The sequence below is a fragment of the Stegostoma tigrinum genome, chromosome 2, assembly GCF_030684315.1.
Source record: "Stegostoma tigrinum isolate sSteTig4 chromosome 2, sSteTig4.hap1, whole genome shotgun sequence".
NCBI classification, from domain to species: domain Eukaryota; kingdom Metazoa; phylum Chordata; class Chondrichthyes; order Orectolobiformes; family Stegostomatidae; genus Stegostoma; species Stegostoma tigrinum.
This window is the reverse complement of record NC_081355.1, coordinates 93,748,162-93,766,691: the sequence shown is the minus strand read 5'-3', so window position 1 is coordinate 93,766,691 and position 18,530 is coordinate 93,748,162. Positions and strand designations below refer to the sequence as shown.

The 18,530-nt window shown below is 40.3% G+C and overlaps 2 protein-coding genes across 6 annotated transcripts in view; one reads left to right on the top strand and one right to left on the bottom strand.

Moving 5' to 3' along the window:
- ddc (dopa decarboxylase) overlaps positions 1-14,736 on the bottom strand; it is a 156,755-nt gene extending 142,019 nt beyond the window's left edge. For 2 of the 3 annotated variants that reach the window (XM_048557365.2, XM_048557390.2), the window contains exons 1-2: positions 14,632-14,736; positions 9,284-9,369 (exon numbers count right to left, since the gene is read on the bottom strand). The gene's annotated coding sequence lies outside the window, so the exon portion shown is untranslated. The remainder of the gene's footprint in view (positions 1-9,283; positions 9,370-14,631) is intronic. The other variant, XM_048557382.2, reaches the window with a different exon arrangement.
- Positions 14,737-14,749: 13 nt separating this feature from the next.
- On the top strand, positions 14,750-18,306 carry fignl1 (fidgetin-like 1). 3 transcript variants are annotated; one of them, XM_048557319.2, is made up of 2 exons: positions 14,750-14,863; positions 15,390-18,305. In XM_048557319.2, exon 2 carries the CDS (start codon positions 15,400-15,402, stop codon positions 17,545-17,547), a length of 2,148 nt encoding a protein of 715 aa, XP_048413276.1. In that variant the 5' UTR covers positions 14,750-14,863; positions 15,390-15,399; the 3' UTR covers positions 17,548-18,305. The 3 variants fall into 3 exon arrangements, with proteins under 3 accessions (XP_048413276.1, XP_048413284.1, XP_048413265.1); XM_048557327.2 differs by having other exon boundaries at positions 14,789-14,913; positions 15,390-18,306; XM_048557308.2 differs by lacking the exon at positions 14,750-14,863 and adding an exon at positions 14,952-15,078 and having other exon boundaries at positions 15,390-18,306.
- The last annotated feature ends 224 nt before the right edge of the window (positions 18,307-18,530 follow it).

Below are 18,530 nucleotides of genomic sequence, written 5' to 3'. Positions count from 1 at the left end.
GAGTACTCCTTTTCAGGCAACGCTGTACATGACAGTCTTGGTAAGAGTGACCATGTTTGTTTTTTAAGGTAACAAGGTCATATGGTCATATTAAGGATACACTGCAACATGTTGTGTGGCACTACCACTGGTTAAAAAGAACACATTTTGAAAAGATCTAGCAATTCAAAATTAGACATCCATAAGATCCAGTGGGCCATCAGCAGCAGCAGAATTGTGTGCAATTCCATGGCCTACTATTATCATCAAGCTATGAGATCAATTCTGGTTCAATGAAGAGTTTATGAGTGAATGCCAGAAGCGGCAGCAATTATACCTAAGAATCAGAAGTCAAACTAGTGAAGTTACAACACATAATTATCTATATGCCAAACAATGGAAGCATCATGCAATAGACAGGGCCAAGCGATTCCTCAATCAATCGGTTAGATCTGGGCTTAACATTTCCACCACATCAGGTTGTGAATGGCAGTGGACTGTTAAACGACTAACAGCAGGAGAAAACTCCACAAATACCTTCGTCCAGAGGGATGGGGGAGCCCAGCCCATCATTGCAAAAGAGAAAACAGAAGTATTTGCATCCATCTTCAGGTTGAAATATGGAGCGGATGATCTATCTCAACTTCCTGTAGAAGTCTTCTGTATCATTGATGCCAATTTTTGGTACGTGCAATTTGCTCCACATGATATCAATAAATTCTCCAAAGGGCATAGATCCTGACAAAATTCCAGCAACAGTAATGAAGATTTGTACTTCAAAAATTGCTGTACCTCTAGCCAAGCTGTTCCAGTATAGTTGCAAATCTGGCTTCTACCTGACAATGTGGAAACTTGTCCAGGTGTGTCCTATTTACAAAAAGCAGATCAATTTCAACTTGGTCAATTAGTGCCCCAATCAGTCCACTTTCAAACATCAACAAAGTGATGGAAGGTGTCAAGAACAGGGCTATCAAATGGCAATTGTAAAGGAATAACCTGCTCACTAATAATCAGTGTGGGTTCTACTCGGGTCTTTCAGCTCCTAAGCTCACTACATTCATGGTACAGACACAAACCAGAGGTAAATACCAGAGGTGAGGCGTGAGTGACATTTTTTGACATTAAGGCAATCAAACAACCCTTGCAAAACTGGAGTCAATGGGAATCATGGGGTAAACATTTTGTTGGTTGGAATAATATCTAACATAAAGGAAGATGGTAGTGATTGTTAGAGATGAATCATCTCAGTCCAAGAATGTCATCACAAGTTTTCCTTAAGATAGCATCCTAGAACAAATCATCTTCAGCTACACCATCAATGACCTTACCTCCTCTTCATGAAGTCTGTGGTGGAATGTTTGCTGATGATTGTACAATGTTCAGCACCACTCACGACTCCTGAGATACTGAAGCAGTTCTTGGCCATTTGCAGCAAGACCTGGACATCATCCAGGCTTAAGAGATAACAAGGTGTAGAGCTGGATGAACACAGCAGGCCAAGCAGCATTAGAGGAACAGGAAAGCTGATGTTTCGGGCCTGGACCCTTCCTCAGAAAAGAAGGCTGATTCTGATTACTAGCAAATATCATTGGTGCCTCACAGGCATCAATCAATAGTCATCTCTAACAAGAGAAAAATTTATCATGGCACTGATATGACTAAGTCTCTCATCATCAACATACTAAGGGGTTACCTTTGACCAGAATTAAAGCAACAAAATTAATACTGTGATGGCAACTGTATATTAGGAACTATGAATTCTGTGGTAAGTAGCTCTACTCCAATAACCCCAGTGTCTGTCCACCAACTACAAGGCACAAGTCAGGAGTGTGACAGAATGCCTTCTACTAACCTGGATGGGTGCAGCTCCAAAAACATTCAATATATTTTACACAATCCAGGATAAAGCAGGCTGCTTGACTAGCACCCAATCACCATCTCCAACATTCCAGCCCTTCACCATCCACGCACAATGGCCGCAGCGAGTGCTATCTGTAAGAGGTGTTGCAGTAACTCGTCAAGTATTTTTCAGTTGCATTTTTCAAACCCGTGACCTTTACCCCTGGAAGGACATGGGCAATAGATGCATGGTAACATCGCCAATTACAAAATCACCTCAAAGCCAACCACCATCCTGACTTGGAACTGTTTTGCTGTTCTTTCATTGTTGCTGGGTCAAAGTACTGGAACTGCATTCCTAACAACAAGGTATCCTGAACCCACAAGGATTGCTGTGATTCAACAAGCAGCTCACCTCTAACTATGCCAGGCCATTGGAGATGGACAATACATGTTGACCTAACCAGCAACGTCCACATCCCGTGAAAGAATTTTTAAAAATCTCAGGGCTTTCTTGCTGTTGCCGGGGAAGATCAGCAATTGCAAAGCATGAGGGTTAAACTGAGGGAAGGAAAATAAGTAACCTGCATGAAGTGATATTTATTTTAGGTTGATTTGTACAAGCATCACAAAAATAGTCATGAAGAGGTCAAGATGTCCTTCCGTTTTTACACTGGCAATGCTGGGTGTGAACCTATTTTGGTGCAGACAAGGTCTGCCTATTTCAAATAGTGTTGTGGAGATAGAAACACAGTCTAATGGATTTCCAATCTTTTTGCCTCCCTGCAACACCTGGGAACTCTGGTTCAGTGGAAACATTTGTTCTTTCTACCATTATCCTATCTGAAATACAAGTAAATAAATCAATTCAGGAACATTCTGTTACTTTCATGGTGAAGAAAAGGTTAGCATTCCTGCTGTATTTGGCATTAATCCATTTTAATTATGATAATCAGAACATTGCAATTATTCAGATCATTGTTTGTTACAAAATTGAAGTACATGAGCTACTTGTTAATCCTTTGTGCTGAATGTATCTCACATATTTTTGTTTAATTCAGATTTGACTATCTGCCACAGCAGGATTTGAAGGCTGGTCCCCAGAAGATTACCTGGATCACCGGATTAAATAGTCTAACGATAATACTTCTATTCCATCACTTCTCCCCGAATGCATCTTATATCGCTGAAGTGGTAATTAGAAGCAGCTGCACACAGCTGTCAAAATCTAGGCTATAATTGTACTGATGGGTTAAAGTGCCTAGTCAATTATTATAACTTTTTCATAGGTTCTGACTGGTAACACAATAATTGGGAGCAGCTCCATTTATTTTTATTTGGATTGAGACCAATGACATGCAGAACAATGTTAAATAAAACCAGTAAGAATTGTACATCATGGTTCAATATTTTCTACAACCTTACCAAATAACACAGTTTCATAGAATTGTTAAGGATCAGAAGGGGGCCATTTGGCCCACTGTTCCATCACTGGTTCTATTACCAATGCTAATCTCCTGCCTTTTCCCCCATATCATTGCACATATCTCAATCCAAATAAACATCCAATGCCCTTCTGAGTGCCTTAACTGAATCTGCCTCCATGCATTACCAAGCAGTGTCATAGGGGTTTACAGCATGGAAACAGGTCCCTTGGCCCAACTTGTCCATGCCACCCAGTTTTCACAATTAATTTAGCCCCATTTGCCTGCATTTGGTCCACATCCCTCCATACCAATCGCATCCTTGTACTTGTCCAAAAGTTTCTTAAATGACAAAATTGTGCACACATTCAGTGTATTCCATTTCCTAATTACTCTGTGTGGAAATGTTTTCTTTTGCACATCATTCTTTCCTGGTTTGCACAACACATTCAAAGTTCACCTTTGATTAGTATTAATCATTCTCATGTCGAAGATTTTAAAAAGCTATTTTAAAACAAATGCTTTTCACATAATAAAGTACCGGTACTGTTGGTAATATTACTTCATTCCATAAGGTACATTGGTTGTTCTACAAAAAAAATCTTAAAGGTAGGTGAGACCTAGATTTTCCAGGGTAGAGACGGCATTTTGCTCAATCTCCATCTGGGAAGTCAGTCGCAAACGAGTGAACTTTATAAAAGGTTGCTCCCCTACATGTCCGTAGCCATATCATGAACATACCATGAGTCCGCAGGAAGCCAGTGGGTTGGCTGCCTACTATATTTTACATGACCTCCCTTCCACTACTGAAAATAAGCCTTGTGAGTATTGGGGGGTGGGGGGAGAGGGGAAGAAGAGTGGCACTTAAAATCCAGCCCATTACCTTTTCCACTGGTTGCAGGGCTCTGCAATTTCAACATTTCTACGTGTATAGAAGTGCAAGAGAAAACTTGCCATCTCTTAGTTCCTCACCATCAACCTGAACTGAACCAGCTTATCAATACTACAATTCTACAAGCAGGTCATAGGCTGCATACACTACAAATGATTGGTTGTCCCATGATACATCAATATCTCAAATTCAGTCCAGCAAGGAATGGAGTACTCATTGCTTCAAAACAGCAGCAAGAGAGGGGTTGAGAATTAGTTGTAGCCCAGGCTTGGAGGAACAGCAGGAAATGTTGAAGCCCACAAGCCCAGGGGCCTGGCTTTAAACAGCTGCAGCTTCTGGAGGACACCCAGATGAAATAAAATCAACATCACAGGAAAGGTTTGGGTTGATTGGTTCATGAATAATTGCTGTTAGGGACTTTTGAATAACCAAATCAGACTTTTGAATAACCAATCCCAGGCTGCAAATAATCAATTCCAAATACCAGTTTATATATTAAACAAAAGGTTTAGCAATTTAGTAAACATACTGTAACTTTAGCACAAAAAACTAAACAAAGTAATCTAATCAGTCTATCCTTTGTTTTCAGCCCCAACTGCGTAAAAGACAGACAAACTCTGTTAAGAGATAAATAAAAGCAAATAACAAAACTGGTAGATAACGTCACAATCTGTTGTTCCACAGGCATATAGATGACAATTTCTTGGTTGACTTTCTGATGATGTTGATCAGGGTCACTGTTGGGTTCCTACGAAATAAAGAATGAGTCTGCGATCTTTTCAAATATTCGGCGTTATTTCTGCTTATATGTAGACTACATGGTTGCACATTGAGACCTCTGCAGCAACAGGTTTCATTGTGCATTTTATGTATTTTAAGTTGATCCTCCCCAAAACTGAAAATAACGGTCAATACATTCTGTAAATCTACTCCACAATATCTTCCTGTGACATACTCACAAGTTATTCCCCATATTCTAACACAAGATCTAGGCAACAGTCTATTCGTCAGGTACTCTTATATCTGCTTCAAATTGATTTCCCTAGTTTCGACTGCATTTGCAAGTCAGTATTTTGCAATCGCATTTATAAATTTAAGCCTTGTTATGCTATAGCTTAATCACACAATTTTCAACATACTCCACAACTCCCCCCTTTGACTCTTCCCAAAGAAAATCACTCAAGCATGCATGCTAACAATGATATGTAGGTCACCTCGAGTGTTGAACAACAGTAAAATACTGAACTTTAGGCTTCACATTTGCTGAATACAACATTTAGGCAATGTAAACAAGAAATACAGAATAAGAATCACAATAATAAAATGTATAATTACTTGAATTAATAACATACCCAATGATCCCTACCAACCTGTAGCCCAACTCCACAAAGTGGAAGCTAGGGGCTGCGTAAGTTTGTCCATTCCCTTATGGATGTGGTATGGGAATCTGTGAACAAACCCAGCAGCTGGAGATATTGGTATGTTTGGCATGTGTGTAAGATGTTTACAAAAATGTATTTACATGCAATTCCCTTGTTATTTGTCTCCCTTCAATTGCAAAGGATTGGTAGATTACTAGTAAGCAACACTCAAAATATACACAGTTATAAACACAATCAACTTCCCCATCTTGGACTACTGCAACAATTCTTATCAGGCTTCAAGTTCAGTCATTCATTGCTCATTAATATCAAGCACAGACTTAAAATTCCCCAGTCCTCTTTTTCGAGGTATTTGTATGTCATCATTTTTGGACCATTTCACTTTAGCTCACTATTGTTTTTTTAAAGTCAGTTTCTCTATGTATTAGGAGTCAGTGACTTATCCTTTAAACTATGCTCTTGTGCTCTTCAAAGCCATACTAATCCATTTGTCAAATAGGGGTATGTCTATGACCCATCCTTCAGTGCAATTTTTCAACCAAGCATTCCCTCATTTCTGTTACTTCCGAGGTAACAATCACTTCTGCACACTACCATTGGTATCCCAAGACCATGTCATGCATTCTTGACTCTTGTGGCAGCTTATCGAAAGATCTATGAGATTTTACTTATTTCTCTACATACAGTCCTGTTACCTCTGGTAGTGGCTCAACCACCATGCTCAGTCCTCTTGAAAGGAAAGACAAGGACACAAACATCACCTAGAGAAAGAGGAAGTTCAGTACTCTCACCTAAACTTCTTTTCCACGAAAATGCATGTTAACTTCAATTACCATTTCAACCCATCATTCCAATTTGTTTTTCTTCTGCCACTACTTTATATCCCTAATTATTTCATCTCATCCAATTTTGAGATTTAACCATTACCACCTAATTCCAGAGATCTGGAGATATTTGTAGTCCATGTCAAAATCATGTTATAATATTTTAAAAGAGAAGCCCAACATTTCTGTTTGATTCAGGCAAAACACACTTTGTTCTTTCTCTAAGGTGAACCACACATTTTAAAGTTACTTTATAACTCATTCTAGATACTTGATATATCTCCAATGTAAACTTATCCAAATTCAAAATTCTGTTTACTCCTCCAAAGTCACTAACAATTTTTATGCATTGAAATTCCTGATGCCCAATACATTTAATATTTTTGCAGTACTTCTCCACTGCTGAGATGTATTGTTAATGAAAGACTTGATGGGTTGATGATGCTTCAGCCATCACTATGTTGTGACATTAAAAATCTGTAGACAGGTTCAGAAATACGTAGCCATTGGTGAAAGCCTTCAGCACCTTTCAGTCACTGAAAAACAAAACAACATCCATCCATTCCACTTCAATCAGAATTGGTTAATTAGGCGTGGTTTAAGGGGTAGGGTGAAAGGACATAGTGGTGTCATGGTGGCTCAGTGGCTAGCACTGCTGCCTCACAGCGCCAGGAACCCCAGTTCAATTCCACCCTTGGGCAACTGTATGTGTCGAGTTTGCACATTCTCCCAGTGTCTGTGTGGGTTTCCTCCCACGGTCCAAAGATGTGCAGGCTAGGTGGAGTGGCCATGCTAAATTGCCTGTAGTGCTCAGGGATGTGCAAGTTAGCTGGGTTATAGGGTGATGGGTCTGGGTGGGATGCTCGGAGGGTCGGTGTGGACTTGTTGGGCCGAAGGACCTGTTTCTACACTGTAGGGATTTTATGATCAAATTACATTAACCATCTCTCTTCCTTCTGTACAAAAATAAGTGTGTTATAATTAACAAAGGAAAACCCACTTCCTTTGTCAGATCGTACTCTCCTTTTTAAAACTCCTTATACCAGTTTCATCAGAATTTTGTTCAAAGAGAATTGCATTTCCAAAATTCTGTTTTTCCTATTACTTGGATACTTTCACACCAAAGTACCTTTACAATGAGCAAATCTTATCATCTAGAATTAAAACTTCATTCATGTGTTAAAACAGTATTTGAAAGTTCACTCTGGCCAGAAAATGAAATTCCAAAAGTGATAATTTCCCATTACAAGGGGTAAATTTTCGCCAAGATTTATGACCCAATTTTTAAATCAACATTTTGTTTCAGATTTTTGCTTTACACAACTGCTGATAGTTCCTTAAAAGTCATTATATTAACCTTAAATGTTCCACCCTGAGTCAGGCACATATTACCCTTTCAAATTACCACAGATCTGCAAATTGCAAACTAAATTCAAAGCATTCCTAGATCTTGAGCTCCAGGGAATCAAAACACAATATTACACAAGACAACATTTAACAACCAAAAACAAAGGTACATTCAAACCAGACCACAGAAAATTAACACTTAGGTCAGTGAATATGTTTTACAGAATGCTGGTGTCTCTCTGTTTCTTTCTCCTTCGCAGCCATTCCAGTTGCTCTCAAGTCGTTAAGCCTCCGCTTTTTTTTGTGGGGGTGGGGTGGTTAGTTCTTTGGACCATTTGTCTCTCAGCTTTGGTGGCACAGAGACATCCATGCTGTCAGCCCATTCGTATTTGTATTCAATCCTCTCTTCTTTTTCAGGTTTTTTTGCTGGGACCAGGTTTTGCATTGCCTGGTCAGTAAGCGGGTTAAACAGGGCCCTTTATCATCACTGGAGTGAATAGAGGATACCGCTTTCTTTCGCTTTTGCATTTTGCTTTCCAGTTGGTATAGCATGGGGTAGAGTTGTCATCCAACGGGCTCCTGGATAGACCAGTTTGGAGGGTTTGGTTGGGGGTCTGGATTCTTTTGTCAGGAAGTTTCCTCCTGTTATTCCTGGCTCTTTTGGTACATTTCAATTTCTCACAGACAGCATCTAGTTGGCTTAGTGGCGCTGCTTTTTCCCTGTCATGACTTGACTTCTATATTATCTCATTCTGTTGTTAGAGCTGTCCCATTTGGATGAGGGACCACCTTACTCATTCTTTGTTTTTTCCCTCCTGATGGCTTCTTGTCTGTACTGGCCATAAACTAAATGGCTGGTCCTCTTCTTCAAACTCACCAGAACTGAGACCAGATTATTTGCCTGCATTTCCCAGAACCTGCACTTTACCCAGGTCTTGGGGTTTCCCATTACCAATAGAGAGGGGAGTGATCAGACATGGTGGTGGTGAAGGATTTTTCATTACTGAAGGTTCTCCTTCTCAGCCAATTTTTGTTTTGTTGTTTTAATTTCTTCACAAATAGCTTTCAATGTTCCTTTAGATTATTTATTTCATGATCATGATTAGATTTGTCCATGATTTCTTGTCACGGTCTAATTTGTTACATTATACATAGAAACTAACGAATGCATTTTTTTAATCTTCTAATCAAGTAGTTTGACCCCAAACATGTTTATTATTATCCAGGAACCACTGTCCTGTGGAGGTTCCATAATTGTGATGGATTTCTGTCAAAGTTTTCTTGAGGTCAAACTGTTTTCAATGTATCTCTAATTTTTGGAGAACTTCATCTGCAGAAATATCAGGTGGGGCCTCCCCTCCTTTCACTGTTGTAGGTAAGTTAGACTTAGGTATTATTTCTGGATATTTATATGGCCTTAGAGCTGACAGAACTCAATGAACCATATGCCAGAGATCACACTCTCTGCCGATTACAGACGTGTACATACTATGGGCTTAAGTCGGAGATCATGGGCAGATTACAGATCGTGTTGGACAAAATAGGTCTGAACTTTCACTACACCTGAGGACTTTTAGAATCAAGAGGAGTCCTTACCTCTGGGTGCTGACAAGGTGTAGGAGTTTTCAGCGTTCCAACATTTGTCATTGTGATTCTGCCGACTACACCAAGTTGTTGGGTTCCTAAGGAATTAGGAAGAAGACTGCAATCTTTTCAAATATCCAACTTTATTTCTTACATATAGACAATATAGTTGCAAGTTGCGACCTCTGCAGCAACAGCTTTAATCGTGCTTTTTATACATTTTCACTTGAACCTCCCTGAAACTGCAATTAATGGTCATTACAGTCTGTTAATTTATTTCATGATATCTTCACCTGACACACTCACAAACTATTGCCCACATCCTAACCACAGGTTCTATGCAACAGTCTATTCAGAATGTACTCTTATATCTTGCTTCGAATCAATTTCTTTAGTTTTAACAACACGTGCGAATACTTTTTGCAACAGCATTGTTATGCTGTAGCTTAGTCACACAATTTTCAATATATTCCACTGTCACCTTTTTAATTCACTCAGAAAAAGGCAGTAAGACTTATAACTTAGTTTTCCATTCCGTGAACTTTCAAGAGCTGGTAAGAGAGGTTTGGTGGGGAGCTTGTAATTTTTCAAGCTGTGGTATCAATAGCCAGATTCTTTTTTCACAGAAAATGTACTCCAAAACCTAATTCAAACACTGACCACTCCCTGACAGACTGATCATCTCCTTCAAGAGGTCCCAGTTACCATTTAACATTTGTCATCTGCTTGAGCACATGATCTTTTCTGGACTTGCTGGAATCCTCAATTCCAATTCCCAGGTACTGATCTCATTCGCAGCCAACTTCTGCTATGTGTATAAGCATAATTCTCTTCCCCAGTGACAAAGCATCTGCAGGACCTTTCAGTCAGGATACAATCTATAATTAACCTCGAGGCCTGGCTTCATGAACAAAAGCTTCTTGGTCTGTTTTCTTTGTAACACAAGTTGTTTCCATAGTCTAAAAGTCATTTTTAGCTCATACTTTGCAGCTTATAGCTCAAAAACAAAATTGATACAACAGGGAGAACTCAAAAAGATCTGCCAAGAGTACACAAGAGGGAAGACACCAAATGGAAAAAACCCAAAAGCAAATAAAAGGTGAAAATCTCTGGATTACTATCTGAGCACATGCAAATTGGCATAGAACAAAAATGCAAATTGATTAAACAAATGAATGCATAGCTCAAAAACTTGTGACGAGAAGTGAGTGCTAGTTCATGGGATACTAACACCAGCACTGGAAAAAGTGGGATCTGCAACACTGGGATGGGCTATACCTGTACTATGCGGGGACTAGTGTTCCAGTGAGTCTTGTATCTTAGGAATTAGAGTTGGTTTTAAATCAAACAAGGAGGGGATGTGGGAGGAGAGGGATCAAGCTTGTGTAGATGTAGCAAATCTTGTGTACAATTGATCAGAGAGCAAATTAATAATATTGGAAACAAAGATTACAGAATGGAAGGAATGGAGAAAAAAAAACCGAAGAACAGACCGAAAAACAAGTCTAAATGTTACAAAGATAACAAGAAAATAAAACTAACGGCTCTGAATTTGTAAGTGCATAAACAAACTGATAGTGTACACTGAATTAAAAATGTGGTCTAACAATCTTTACAGAGATGTGGTTGTAGGATGACAAGGATTGGGTTCTAAATATTGTATATGACTTACAAGATTAATAGAAAACTACGTAAAGGTGTAGGAGAAACATTCTTAAATAAAGATGGCATTGGTGCAATAGCTAGAGATGCTATTGGTTTAGGAAATTAGGATATATAATTGATTTTGATGGAGATGAGAAATCACAAGGAAAATAAATCACTAGTGGGCTCCCTAATAGTAACCCTAATGTAGAATGAAGTATAGATGATGAAACATTTTGCTTTAGTGGTAAAGAGATGGCAATAGTCATGGGTGATTCTATTCTACATATAAACTGGAAAAATCAGATTGGCAATATTAGTCTCTATGAGAAGATCATGGAGTGTTTCAAGGTAGTTTCTTTGAGTAACATATTATGGAACCAACCAGAGAACAGGTTATATTAAACTTTGTATTGTGTAATGTTAGATGATTAAGTTATGACCTTAAAGTAAAGGCAACTCTAGGTAGAGACATCAAGATATGATTACATTTAACATTAATTTTGAAAGGAAGACAATTGGATCCAAGATTAGTGTTTTAAATTTAAATAGGGGCAACACTTACGGGCATAAAAACTGAGCGAATTGGACAGAACTAGGATTCTAGGGTTGGAAATAGAACAAAAGAAAAGCAGTGACTGGCATCTCAGGACATAGTTCAGAATAGTTAGAACAAGTACATTCTTATTATGAAAAATAATTCAAAAGGAAGGACCCAGCAAATAAGTTAGGTGTCATTTAAAGGGAAAGCATTTAATTGCACAATTATTACAAACAGGTCAGGTGACTGGCCAGAATATAAAGAATGGCAGAGAATATCTAAAAGATTAATCAGGAGAAAGAAACTGCAATGAGAGGAAGCTGACAAATAGTTGACACAATTTCCCACACACAAAGCCGTGTTGACTGGCTCTAATCAGTCAGTAGGAGAAAATTACTGCAGATGCTGGAATCTGAAATGAAAACAACAAATGCTGGAGATTACAACGGGTCAGGCAGCATCCACGGAGAGACAGAACAGCTAACATTTCAAGTCTCTCCCTGGGTGCTGCCTGACCCACTGTGATTTCCAGCATTTGTTGTCCTCATCCCTAAGCAGTCCTTGGCTTTCCAAATACATTTATATCCTGTCCCTCAGGATTTCCCTGACAACTTGTCCAATCCTGATGTCAGGCTCACTGGCCTATAGATCCATGGCTTTTCTAAACCAATTTTCTTAAATAGTGGCACAATATTAGCCAACCTCCAGTCTTCTGGTGCCTCACCTGTAGCTATCGATGACACAAATATATCAGCAAGGGGCCAGCAATCACGTCCCTAGCTTCCCACAAAGTTCTAGGGTACACCTGTCAGGTCACAGGGATTTATCCATCTTTATGCATTTTAAGACGATAAGCACTTCCACTTCTTTAATATGGACATTTTGCAAGATAATGTTGTTTATTTCCCTAAGTTCTCTACCTTCCATATCCTTCTCCACAGTAAACACTGTTGCAAAATGCTCATTTGGTATCTCCCCCGTCTCATGCGGTTCCACATATAGGTGGCCTTGCAGATCTTTAAGGTGCCCTGTTCTCACCCTCGTACCCTTTAGTCCTTAATGTATTTTTTAGAATCCCTTAGCATTCTCCCATTTAGATTAATTCCATATCATTGCATAATATTAAATTCATACACAAAATCCTTAAAAAAAAGCAGACTATTAACTAACTGAATATTAGCTGCCAAATGCCAAGGTACAGAGAACCAACTCCATTGTTTTTAGTTTTGTTACATGCTTTTTACGAATTCATTACATAAGTTCATTGATAACTGAGCCAGCATGTATTGCCCATTCCTAACTGCCCATTTGGTGGCTTGCCAGGGAAATTTAAGAGGGAGTTGAGTCCCTTTGTGTTGCAGTTTTCTGCAACTTTTCTCCATTTAAATAATAATTTGTTCTCTTCTCCAAAAAGAACAACTTTGCATTTTCCCACATTATACTCCATTTGCCAATGTTTACCCATTTATTTAACCCATCAATATTTCTCTGTAAACTGTTCATATTCCTGCCTTTCCACCTATTTGTGTGTCATCCACGAATTTGGCTACAGTACATTCACTTCCTTTCTCCAAGTCATTCACATATATTGCAAATAATTGGTGTCTCAACACTGATCCCTATGGATCCCCACTGGTCACAAGTCACCAATCTGAAAAATAACCCCTTATTTCTACTCTGTTTACTGCCCTTGAGTGAATTCTCTATCCATGGAAATATACAATCTCCAGAATCATGAGCTCTGATCTTATGACTTAACTTTCATGAGGTACCTTGTTGAACACCATCTAGGGTGGCAGAGTGGTTATCAACAGTGCCATTGGGCTGCAGGGTTCCCAAGCGGAATATGAGTTGCTGCTCCTGCAAACTTTGGGTGGCATCATTGTGGCACTGCAGGAGGCCCATGACGGACATGTCGTCTAAGGAATGGGAGGGGGAGTTGAAATGGTTCGCAACTGGGAGGTGCAGTTGTTAATTGCGCTTGGGAACCCTGCAGCCCAATGGTATCAACGTGGACTTCACAAGCTTCAAAATCTCCCCCTCCCCCACTGCATCCCAAAACCAGCCCAGCTCGTCCCCTCCCCCCACTGCACCACACAACCAGCCCAGCTCTTCCCCTCCCCCCACTGCATCCCAAAACCAGTCCAGCTCGTCCCCACCTCCCTAACCTGTTCTTCCTCTCACCTATCTCCTCCTCCCACCTCAAGCCGCACCTCCATTTCCCACCTACTAACCTCATCCCGCCTCCTTGACCTGTCCGTCCTCCCCGGACTGACCTATCCCCTCCCCACCTCCCCAACCGTACTCTCCTCTCCACCTATCTCCTCCTCTATCCATCTTCGGTCCGCCTCCCCCTCTCTCCCTATTTATTTCAGAACCCTCTCCCCATCCCCCTCTCTGATGAAGGGTCTAGGCCCGAAACGTCAGCTTTTGTGCTCCTAAGATGCTGCTTGGCCTGCTGTGTTCATCCAGCTTCACACTTTGTTATCTTGGATTCTCCAGCATCTGCAGTCCCCATCATCTCTGATCACAATGTGAGAACAAGCCCAGTCGAGAGGGGAGTGACACGAAGAGACTGTTGCAAGCTTATGGAAGAAGCTTAGAGACCTCGGATTGTCCTGATGAGGGTTAGAGGTATTGAATGATGTAGAAGAATCAGGATTGCAAGTGGGAAGAGACACGGCAAAAGTAGGAGAAATAGAATAAAGTTCAGTGGGGAAGGGACAGCTGAAACGAAGATCAGTTTTCGCTCGCTTTATCTTGTTTGAGTTGATTGTGCCTTGTTTGTGAATAAATTTTAAACCGATCCTTATCTGTTAACACAATCATACTGATAATGGAAACATTAATATCAATATTGCATTATCACATAATCAAAACAACCCATTCACCCGTGCGAGTTCACCAACAAGCTGCTCCTCTTTACCAAGCATTTCTCATCTCAATAAAAACCGATGCTGGAAATCAGAAACAAAAGCAGAAATTGCTGGAAATTTAACCCGACATGTTAACTCTGATTTCTCTGCACTAATGATATCAGACCTCCTGAGCTTTTCAAGAAACTTTCTGTTTTTGCTTTTCAGCTCATTCCGTTTATGTCCCGTTGAACTGGCTGTGTATCGTTTTCTTTCTTGCGTGTTCCCTTTTTCGACGTTATTAATTTCGTTTATCATACCTGCTAACTCAGAGCATGGATTCAAAGCACACCATTATTTCTGCGCTCCCACCTCCGCGGTGCGCTCTGACATCGACCCGGATCTGAGCCTCGAGGTGGCGCTGAGTGCGCAGGCAGCCGGCGACTCGCAAACGCTCGCTCACCCCGCCATCTTTCCTCTCACCCCATGGCCCCTGGCAGTACCGCGGGATTCGAGCCGTTGAGAGCGTCCGGGCCCGAGCTGGAGAAATAGGTCAGGGGTCAGGTTGACGGTTGGAGAGGGGATCTCGCGCTGGGTCAAAGGTCAGGGTGATTTGTAGGCTCTGGGGTGGTATCGTGCATTTGGTCAGAGTTGATAGAAGGGGGCACCCGTAATGGCTGTAGGGTCATGCTGATTGGGGGTTGGCGGCCAGAGAATCCTTCTTGTGGCTCTGCACCACTCCTTTCCCCCGGTCAGTGCGAACTGAGGTAAACACCTTTTTTTTTTATCTACTTGCAGCGTCCCACCTTGGGGTTTTAAACACACACACTGGCTCAAAAAAAAAGTTGCGAGCTGAGCCAAACCAGAAAGGTACTTAGGAAACATTGAAAAGACAATCTGTTTTGTTGCTGGTTTGGATCAAGCCATTTCATGCCCCACAGCGGTGCAGGCTAAGCCAATGTAATTGACTGTGGCTAATGGAGCTTTTGTTGATAGAAAAGCTATGGTAGAAAAATACAGTGCAATTAATTAGTGCCAAATCAAAGGCATTTTTAATTTTGCTTTCTCTTTTACTTAGGTTCAGTAGAATGCAGCCTGCTGATGCACTACACCTCAGCGAATGGCAGAAACATTATTTCAGTATCACTTCCGATAATTGCACACCCGGACAGAGGGCTGATGCTTATCGTGGACAAATTTTACAGTTACAGTATGCATGGGCAAACTCTGATATCACCTGGGACTGTGCTGCCAGCTCATTTAGAAGATGCACTGAAAAATATGCAGCCATTATTGACTCGGACAATGCAGAGATCGGCCTGAATAATTATGCTGACAGTGTTCTCGCTTTGTCAAGATGCCAAAAGAATGAAAGCAATCAGTGGCAGTCATCTTTGACTGAAAACAGTATTTTCAAATTTAAAAGTGTGCAGGAGATGTTTAAATCTGGCAAAATAGCTCGGGACTTGTTGGTATCTGCATCTGATGCTTCAATAGTAGTTGGTAAAACCAATCATATGACCAGTTTAGACTGTCATAAAATAGAAACTGCATCACACAGTGATACAAAAGAATCAGTTCCTAAAACTAAAAGTTTAATTTTGTCCCCTGACGTACCTTCAAGAAATGTTAATGAAGACAATACTTCAGACAAGTACTCCACAGTTGGTGCCTTTACATATACAAAAACGGTGCAAGATCTCTCAGCTGCTCAGCCAGTGGCTGATGGCGCTAGTGTCTTAAAGTCTATAGGTACATTTTCATCAGCAACTTCTAAAAACCTCCATGGTGACCCTTTATTTGGATCGAGCAAAGAGGCATATTGTACTGTACCTCAAATAGGAACTCTATCTGGCCAGTGTATGCCTGTTAATAGCAATTTGGCCCTTGATGTGCTAGGTAGCACATCTAAGAGAAAGTCTCCCCAGATATCTAGAGATTGTGATTCGTATACTGACATGACATATGGCCATTTTCAAAACCAAAACTGGACTACTTATAAGCAAAAGAATTTCGATAATGTGACTAGAAATACGAGATCTGATGGTAGTTCTGCTGCTGATGAAGGTTTCATGACTAGTTTTAAAACTGCAAAGGAGCAACTACATGTTGTTCAACAGAAAAAGTTTGGAAATCAGTCTCAATCTCAGCGACTACCAGTATCAACATTGTATAATAGTTCAAAGAAGTCTTTGGGTACAGTCAGGTCACGTGGCTTATTTGGTAAATTTGTTTCTCCAGTATCAAAACAAGATAATGGAGATGAAAATAGTGGACTATCTTCAGTGCCTCAAGAGAACAATTCTTCTGAAGCCTCCCTACCTGTGGATGAGCGTTTAAAGAACGTTGAGCCAAAAATGATTCAACTTATTATGAGTGAGATCATGGACCATGGCCCCCCAGTAAACTGGGATGATATAGCTGGGTTGGAGTTTGCTAAAACAACAATTAAGGAGATAGTGGTTTGGCCAATGCTGCGACCAGATATTTTTACTGGTCTCCGTGGTCCACCCAAAGGAATTCTTTTATTTGGCCCACCTGGAACAGGTAAAACTCTAATTGGTAAGTGCATTGCATGCCAGTCAGGGGCAACTTTCTTCAGCATCAGTGCTTCATCACTAACTTCCAAGTGGGTTGGAGAAGGTGAAAAAATGGTACGTGCAATGTTTGCTGTGGCACGCTGCCACCAGCCTGCAGTCATCTTCATTGATGAAATTGATTCTCTCTTGTCTCAGAGAGTTGACGGTGAACATGATTCTTCGAGAAGAATAAAAACGGAGTTCTTAGTGCAGTTAGATGGTGCGGCTACTTCAGCAGATGATCGTATTCTTGTGGTGGGAGCCACAAACCGACCCCAAGAAATAGATGAGGCAGCTCGTCGCCGCCTGGTCAAAAGACTGTACATCCCTTTGCCAGAAATATCTGCAAGGAGACAAATAGTAAAGAAATTGATGTCTCATGAAAACTGTTCACTGAGTCCAGAGGAATTGGAGTTGATCATTGAACAATCTGAGGGATATTCAGGGGCTGACATGACTCAGCTTTGTCGTGAGGCAGCCTTGGGGCCAATTCGCAGCATTCAGATAGCAGACATTTCCACTATCACACCAGACCAAGTGCGGCCTATTGCATTTATAGACTTTAAAAATGCATTGGTAAATGTGCGGCCAAGTGTGTCTCTGAAAGACCTTGAACTGTATGAGGAATGGAATAAAACATTTGGTTGTGGCAGATGACTATGGAAAATTTACATAGAAATTTAAGAGCGCACAGGTTGATATCTTTCAGAATTTTATTAAGTTACTTTTGTGATGTTGGATGTTTACTCTCTGAGCAACTATAGTAAAGATATCCTTTATGGCAATGCTTTCAAGAAAGTAATTATATCAAAATCAGTTTAAATTACTTTGTTCTGTTTGACGGCACACTGTCATAATTCAGGCTTCAGAAACCTTCGCTACCTCTGTCAAACAATATCATATCAACTAGTCCCCTGTATTTGTTTAATTTCGAACTTTATGACTGGGTTTACTAGTTGGTGATTTTATTTTTGTTAAGTAACAGCATTGATGTAATTGTTCATCTGCTACCTGCTGTTTTGTCTTTGTGTTCAATCTAACTTTAACGAACATTGTACGCAAATCCATAATTTGCCATCCAGGCAAAGGTGACTGATAACTTCTTGCTACTTTTTAGATTACAAAGCAGCTACATTTATAAAAATGGAGGAGGGTTTGAAATATATGCATGAGACTGACCTCTTTAGCAGGGATAATACGAATGCCAATGAACAGTTGAGACCTTTTAAATTATTCCAAGGCTAAACAAAAACACTAGTCCCCCATGTAATAAAATAGAAATAAGTGATAAAAATTGAATGAACTGCGGATGCTGTAAATCAGGAACAAAAATAGAAGTTGCTGGAAAAGCTCAGCAGGTTGGCAGCATCTCTGAAAGAAAATTGGTGTTAATGTTTTAGGACTAGTGACCCTTCCTCAGAATTGACGAAGCTGGGAAAACATTGGTTTATATGCAGAAAATAGGGAGGGGTGTCTGTTTGGGAGTAAATGATAAATAAAGGATAGAGCCCAAAGAGAGAGAGAAGAGCAGTTGGAAAGACAAAGGAGTTGATAACAACCTGGCTAGGAGAGTGAAGAGCTGTTAGTAGGGACTGTTAGTGACTAACAATAGGTAGTGTGTTATGGCAGGCTTTGTGATA

Coding starts and splice junctions, on each gene's coding strand:
- fignl1 (XM_048557308.2), top strand. CDS start 14,999: ATGCTGATTGGGGGTTGGCGGCCAGAGAATCCTTCTTGTGGCTCTGCA. Junction 15,079..15,389: donor CCCGGTCAGTGCGAACTGAG/GTAAACACCTTT, acceptor TCTTTTACTTAG/GTTCAGTAGAATGCAGCCTG.